This window comes from Miniopterus schreibersii (genome assembly GCF_964146895.1).
Source record: "Miniopterus schreibersii genome assembly, chromosome: 2".
Classification (NCBI taxonomy): domain Eukaryota; kingdom Metazoa; phylum Chordata; class Mammalia; order Chiroptera; family Miniopteridae; genus Miniopterus; species Miniopterus schreibersii.
Genome location: NC_138102.1, coordinates 165,864,438 through 165,872,364, shown reverse-complemented (window position 1 = coordinate 165,872,364; position 7,927 = coordinate 165,864,438). Strand labels below are relative to the sequence as shown.

Here is a 7,927-nt window from a genome sequence, read left to right as displayed (position 1 = left end):
TTTCTGCCATAGCATGCGCCTCCTACAGCATTTTTTATTATCTTTAAAGTGATAAGAGACATAGCCTCCTGAAAAAAAAGCACTCTTCATCCAGGCTTTGGTAAGTTTTATTGGAGCAAAATTTCAAAAGTGGCTTTTGTTTACAGAATTTAATGTGTGTGTGTGTGTGTGTGAGTGTGGCTTTTATTTCCAGAATTTAAATTTACTTTAACCCACTTGGACACAGTGAAAATAACCATTAAGCCTACTTATATATTTTATTTTCAGTTTGCATACAAAAAAATTTGTTTCCTTCATATTCATAAAAATCCCAATACTGTAAATGACAAATAACCCCTCCCTTACCCATCCCTTAATTAAATATAAAAACAGCTTTGAAAAACATAAAATTTAGATTGGTTTAATTTTGAAATGTAATCCAATAAGACTAAAAACTAAACATTTCAGGTCCTGTACCAAATAGTAAAATACTCGAAGGCCTTCAGGATCCCTAAAATTTAAAAAGGTAGAAGTTACTTTTTGTTTCTAGAATGCAACAACATAATTCTATAAATTAATTCCTAAAACAAAACAAAAATCTAAAACTAATTAAGTTAAAGGATATTTTAAGAGAATAAAAATTTTCTTCACAAATATTAATTTCGTATATAAAGTGTTTATTTTCTTATAAAAAAGCAATGCATCACAGAAATGTATAAAGCAGAAAAAATTATATAGGTAGAAAAAATAATATTCATAATACTATCTAATGTCACTTCTCACAGAATAATTATAAAATGTTGGTGTTTATTTTTTCTAATAATTAAAATTATTCCCTGTGCCCTTTTTAATGTTACTTTTCCCATTATATTAAATAAAAATTCACAAATAATTTTTAGTCAATTTAATAGTTCTCTCCTTGTTAAATATTTGGACATTTTTCCAATTATAAATAAGGTTTCAATGACTACCTTTACAAATAAAGCTTTTTCATTATTTGAGAATATTTCCACACAATAGACATTCAGAAATGAAATTACTATAGTGAAGAGTGAAAAGATTAATGAAATATTAATGGCTTTTGAAGCAAATTATCAAACTGTTTTCTAAAAAACATTGTACCAATTTATAATCCCAGTAGGGTATGAATGTCATTCTCACCAACTGTGGGAAAATAAATTTGATAGTTTAAAAGTATCTGGTCAGTATTTATGAACATAGCCTTTTGTATCCAATAGTTATTAGGCATTCATTCCTCTCTCCTTTCCTCTATAAATATTCATAAAGTATCTATTATGTGCCAGGTACTGTGCTAATTTTGGAGATACACAAGGTTCTGGTGGAGCTTATATTCAAACCAGTAAAGCAAAGAAGTAAATCATTACAATCTGGAGTGATAGGAAAAAGAGCACTACGAGGACATTTTAAAGGGAAAGAGTGGAAAGAAAACTGGAGGCACAGGGATTTTTCAGGCAAAGACAAAGGTATGTGCTACAGGGACACAGAACTTGGGTAGACATACGTAGCTCAAGCCATTAAGCTACACTGGATTTTTTTCCATTTATTTGAAGATTAAACCCAAGGAGGAGAATGATATGCTGTGGGGCTAACGAGTCTCATGTCCAATAAGGATCTTTTCCATTTTGTGACAGTGTCCAGATTTTTACCAAAAAAGTGCTAATAAAATGTGGGCATTATTATTCATAGTTGTCAGATTAAGATTTTTTTTTAAATCAATAAGTATACTGCTACCCTCTTTAACAAAAAGTCTTTAAATGCATAAAAATCAGAATTACATCTGCATAATAAACTGATAGGGTGCCAATGAAATAATCTTAGCAAACTGGCTATAGTTCTAAAATGAACCTCTCATAAATTTTATCAATTTAATGAAAATGCTTTAACATACTCACTTTGACTGATTTACATCAATAAGAGAACCTATTTTTGATGTAGTAAAAGAAATGTGTTCATCTCCAATTACAATTTCAAGCTCCTGAAGAAAATAAAACAGAGAAATGTAATTAATATAGAAATCCATCCGAGATATCTATATTCTTGCTACCAAGGGTTCCCTATTTTAGCTGCAGGTTTTCTAACAGTAATAGAGAAGGGGGAAAAATTAATCTGTTAGACATAAACTATGTCTGTAAGATAAAAATAAAAACTTCATCGCCTGCACAGGAGTCTCCAATATTAGGACTAACCAAAACTACTCTCAACATCTCATAATGATACTATAAAATGAATGACATACTTAAGAGTGACACATAAATGTTTCTTGTAATATCAGTAAACACTAAAGGCATTACTTTGAAGCACAATGTTGTAAAAATAATATGAATATAAGCTTATTTTAATATAATAAATAAAAACACATTTACTTTTACCAGGCTCTAAAAATAAAATGCATAATGTTAATAATAGTACCACTTTAGTGCCTACTATGTGAGGCCCTGATGCTAGAGACTTTATAAGTACTATCTGTAATTCCTAAAATATGGTTATCAAACAGGCTTTATTAGCCTACTTTTATAACCGTGAAATTTAAGACTCAGAAAGCGTAGGAAAAAACTTTATATTTATAATCAGCAGTAAGTGACAGAACTGATATTTGAATCCCAGATTATAAGACTGAAATACCGATACACTTTGACTGCACAAAACATTAAAATGAAGAACTAGTAAAATAAACAAAACGTAGTACAGGTGTTCCCAGTGTGCCATAATTATTGTATAAATTTTTCTCTGTATTTCCTGCAAATCTAAAACCAACAATTAAGAGGCTATATCTGGGGTATTTTTTCAGGTTAAGTAACAGATCCGCTGAAGACAGTCAGGTATAAAACTGATCAGAAGACCTGATTATGCAGTTTATGGCACAAACTGGATATTTAACTAAGGTTCTCAAATGATCATAAAATCTTTGACTTAAAGACCAACAATTTCTGGAGCTTGCTTAATCCTCCCCAGTAACCAAAGCACAGGCCCACATTATCGAGTGGGTAGGTAAAAGCCCTGGATTCACCCTCAGCTTAAGAGAGAAACAGTTTACTGTGGTGGTTTCTATTTTTTAGTACATATGTACATATGCATAAAATGGATCTCAATTTACATTTTAAAAGTGTTTACAATGCATAAATACGGTTAACTATTACCCTTGTTTTCCTAAATATTTCTTTAAATAGAAGAGTTAAGTTACTGCTACAGAGAGCCATCATCTGTTAAGGTTTCTCCACATTTTCTTCTAGTAAAAGGTGTTACACACAAAAATGAATTTAAATGTTTTTTCCTCCAAGAGTCATACCTCTTTTCCCCAAGAGTTGAAAAGACTCACTTCAGAAATCAAACCATCTTTCTACTGAGTGAAATCAGCCTTCAGAGCTCTTTAGAAGCCCTCTGAGATACATCCCTTATTCTGAAGAGAATATGAGAGGCAAAGGCAGTGGTCAATTTGAATTGGCAAAAGATGCAAATAAGTTTTCAAACTTATAAATTTGGAGAAAGTAAATTTTACATAGTCAATGAGAATGTTAAGTCTCGAATTTAACAGATACCTATACTTATTCCTAATAAAAGTAATTAACATATAATAGAAATTACCCACAACAGTGTAAAAACATCCTAACCTTGGCTGGGGTGGCTACAGAGAGGACTGTTCAGAAAAATGTCTAAATTTAGAGCTATGCATCGACTCCTTTACTACTAGCAGGTAATACAGAAAATAAGGCTAAGGAAAAAAAAGAGTACTTACCAGGTACCTACTAAATGAAAAACTAAGGAATCAGTGAGTATCTATTATAAATAAATAAGGAGAAACATAATGATATTATCAATTTTAATATTTATGCATTTAAAGAATCACTAAATACAAACCTGTCGGCCAACCCTGTCAGGGGGAGGCCACAAAGCATCATCTTCTTTTGTAATTTCACTATCATCAATAATTCTCTTCAGTTCTTCCATTACACTCTTATGTACATAAGCCTGAAAATAAGTTAAAATAAAAATTTCATAATGACTCTCTATTTTTTCCCACAACTCAAAAGAAAATGATAAAATGGAGTTACAAACCCTAAATATTCAGAGAGAATATCACAGAAAAAATTAATTCTGATTCCAAAGTACAAGATGGGAACTATTCATCCTTATCATTTTTCTTCACTCTTGCCCTTTCCTTTAATTTTAACATATAGTTTTCCTTCTTCACATCACTTAGCCCCCTTTTAGACCCCTAGATTCTGGCTTGGTAACATGGTACTCAAATCTCTCCAAGTGGTTAGTGATGACAATGAAAAATCTACGGGATGAACAGAGACAAATAGAAGTACACGTCACAGTAATTTGAACTTTTCTTATCCCTAACTTTTAAGCCTTTCATTTAAAATTCATACTATGCTTAAATCATGATTATCATTTTAAATAGCCAATAGAGTAAAAAGACATTAATTGTAAAATGAATTAAATGACATGTTCAAATGTGAGACTACAACTTAATATATTCAGATTGCTACTTTTGTTGTTACTGATGCTACAATTATGTGTAATTTAAGTAGAATCCCTTTTCAATCCATAAATTGGCTTCTTCTTTACAATACAGCCTCATATGTACTTTTATAAATTCAACACAGACATGAGGAAAATGGCTAAATAAAAAATTAGAAATTCCAAAAGAACTCACCTCTTTTCTGATCATGACATCATTTTTGTAATTGCTGTTGTTGGCATATCTAAGCTTTCCTGTGGGGAGTGGAAAAAAATTCAGTCTATAAGCAAAAACTGCTAAAAAAAATAATAATAATAAAGAAATGATATCGTAAGCAATTTTGAAGATAAAGATCATTTTTATTTTTATTTTTTTTATCCTCACCTGAGGATATTTTTTTCCATTGCTTTTCAGAGAGTGGAAGGGAGAGAGAGAGAGAGGGAGAAACATCAATGTGAGAGAGACACATCAATTGGTTGCCTTGAGCCCTGACTGGGGCCAGGGATTGGGCCTGCAACCGAGGTACCTGCCCTAGACCGGATTCGAACCCAGGACCCTTCAGTCTGTAGGCTGATGCTCTAACCACTAAGCCAAACAGGCTAGGGCAATAAAGACCATTTTATACTACTACTTTTATTAATATTTCTTCCCTCCTAGCATAAGACCAATGTGAGAATGCAGACACTCAAAAATTTCTGGTAAGTTGGCTGCAGTTGAAATTAGTCAATTTTTTAAATATTCCATGCCTTTGATATAATTTTTAAATATTCAGTACAATTTTTAAATACTCCATGCCTTCAATATAATGGGAAGGCTATTTTTAGGGCCCATTTTCTTATGCTATGTCTTGAGACAGGGGATCTGAAAAGGAACAAACATTTCTTTTAAAGTTTATCTTTTATGTCTGTATTGGTATTAACTGATTAGCCCGGAGCATTCAATCTAATCAGTAAAACAACCTTAAAAGGAAAGTTTTAGCCTGGCCAGTGTGGCTTAATGGTTGAGCATCAACCATGAACCAAGTGGTCACTGGCTTGATTCCAGTCAGGGCATATGCCCGGACTGCAGGTTCCATCCCCAGTAGGGGGCAGCCGATTGATGTCTCTCATCAATGTTTCTATATCTTTATCATTCTCCCTTCTTCTCTCTCTAAAATCAATTAAAAACATTTAAAAAATAAAAATAAAGGTTTTATTCTCCCACTCACTCATAGTTGAGAAAACAGAGTTGAGTAACCTGCATAGGGTCACACAAGATTCAGATCCAGATCTACCTTCTTCCAACACTCATGCTTTCCCCATTACTCCACAATGTTCTTTTAATTATTTTCCTTCAAGTTAATATATGTATAATAACATGACAATGCTAATATTCTGGAATTATGATTTGGAAGCACACAACCAATGTGCTGCTTCTAGATTAAAGTTGGCCAGTTAGCTGATCTATATTTAATTTTAATCCATCATGACTTTGTACTCCCTGGTGCATGGTTCTCCTCATAGTTAGTCAGTTACCCAGGTAAACATGTAATGTGATCCTGATCCTCTAAAATGATAGGTAAATCTAATGAGGTAAGCCCCTTAGGAATCACTGACTTTGTGACTCACTATTAGAGGTGGAAGTGGTGGATGGTGTGGTGGCAGATAAAGGGATGAGAACCACTGTTCTGGAATGAAATTTCCTCAATAACATTAGACTACTTAATTTATGTAACTGGCTAAAAGTGATATGGACAAGCTGAAAACTATTCATAGGCAAAGGCATTGAAAACAGTATCACATAAAAATAGGAACAGATAGAGAATTCATATAAATTGGCTCCTTAGCTAAATTTAGAAGAAACATGAGCACAAGAGAGAATAAAGTTATTATGGTTTCTAAATAATTGCAGGGCTGTCCTTACCTTGAGTTCTGCCTGAAATGTCTGATACTCTTCCCCTTCCCTAATATGTGATCCTCCCATAATTCTTCTTTCATGCTCTCACTGAACTTTGTCCAAAGATGAACATAGCACTTAATACCCATACTGATTTATGGTTAGTTTCATGTCTGTGTCACCCACCAAGACATAATTCCTTGTGGGAAATTAAAGAGACTTATTCATTACTTTGCCCTCAATTTTTATATTTTCATATTGCCCAACACCTAAAAAGCATTCAAAAATGAAAAGTCTACTCAGCTGGACTGTCCTTGTTGCAAGAAGGGTTCAATAGACAATAACACTCTCTAAAAAGAATCAGAGATGTCAAAAGATAAAGTTTGCTGCATACGTTATGGGCAGCAGGCAGTTTTACCTCGCCCTTGGCTCATGCCATTCTGCTTCCAATCCCCCACCCCCACAGAAGCTAAGAAAATATCTATTTCAACTGTCACCTTCTCTAGGAAGCTTTCCTTACTTCTTCTTGTAGAACTAACCACTCTCTTTTTGTACCCTTAATGCACCCTATGGAAACACCCAAAACACATCAGTACACTCATTTTTCAACATGTTGGAATCCCCGCCCTCAGGGCGGGTCTTAGGTTTTTCTAGACACGCGAGCGCAGCGACTGAATGAATAGAATGAATGAATGAATGGTCCGAGGGTTGCTAGCCACCGGAAGATTTTAAGCATCCATTGGACCACCGCATGTCGGGGGTGTCCTTAAAAATGGTCAAGTACTAGGTCCTTTAAGGCCCTTTCCTGTGAGTTGACTCTAGGATGCTAATCAGTCACCGTAGGTTCAAATTCAGTATCAGCCAGGAATAGCTTTTCTGAATGAACTTACACCGATTCTCTTCTATTCCAAAACCAACGTAAGCCTCTCGTATTCTCCAGCTCCTACTGACTGGGCTAACGCAGCGACCTCAGCCCCCACTGCACACTGGCCCGCCCACAGGGGCTCGCCCACCCCACCTCCTCCGCGGGCTCGGCGCCGCTTCCCCGGCCCAGCGCCGCGCTACGTTACGGCGGCCGCTGCTCCGCTCACCGTCCGGCCGAAACTCGAATTCCAGAAACTCGTGCCCGAACTTGCCCTTGTGCCCTACATAGTAGCGCAGGTAGAAATCGCTGGCCATAGCCATTTTTTGTTCCCAGAAAGCCCGCCGAGGGCTCGGCCAACGTGCCACCGGGCGCCGGGCAGTGACGTCAGCGCCCAGAATGACTGCGTCGCTGCGGGCGCGCCTCTTCTGCTTCCCGCTCCCGAGAGGAGGCTCGCGTCTCGCGAGAGAGGCCTGACCGCGCCGGAGGGAGGGTAGCAGCGACTTGGAATTTCACTTTCCTGTGGATAGACGCGTGTTATTTTCAAAATTAAAGTAAATCATATTATATTAGCAAAGCGTAGAAGTGTGAGAGTACGCTAGCACTTTCTTATGGGCTTAGAACTCAGGTTTGCTGGTTGTGTCTGCTGTACGGGTCCCTAGTTCTCGCGGCATTTTGTGAGGTGGGCGTGGCCTTGCGCCCGGTTAGCCGGCGGGACGAGTGAA

General features: G+C 35.9%; 1 protein-coding gene across 1 annotated transcript; it reads right to left on the bottom strand.

Moving 5' to 3' along the window:
* Nucleotides 1–243: 243 nt before the first annotated feature.
* MAGOHB (mago homolog B, exon junction complex subunit) lies at nt 244–7,660 on the bottom strand. Its single transcript, XM_081130709.1, has 5 exons — nt 7,432–7,660; nt 4,661–4,719; nt 3,856–3,966; nt 1,893–1,975; nt 244–490 (listed from the first exon to the last, which is right to left on the bottom strand). The coding sequence occupies exons 1-5, from the start codon at nt 7,523–7,525 to the stop codon at nt 391–393; spliced, it is 447 nt and encodes a 148-aa protein (XP_080986835.1). The 5' UTR covers nt 7,526–7,660; the 3' UTR covers nt 244–390.
* Nucleotides 7,661–7,927: the final 267 nt, after the last annotated feature.

Excerpts from the sequence above, each read along its gene's own strand:
- MAGOHB (XM_081130709.1), bottom strand. The coding sequence starts at position 7,525 with ATGGCTATGGCCAGCGATTTCTACCTGCGCTACTATGTAGGGCACAAG. Across the intron at positions 1,976-3,855 it reads CTGACAGGGTTGGCCGACAG|GAGCTTGAAATTGTAATTGG; the intron begins GTTTGTATTTAG and ends TATTTTCTTCAG. Across the intron at positions 491-1,892 it reads ATTGATGTAAATCAGTCAAA|GGATCCTGAAGGCCTTCGAG; the intron begins GTGAGTATGTTA and ends TTTAAATTTTAG.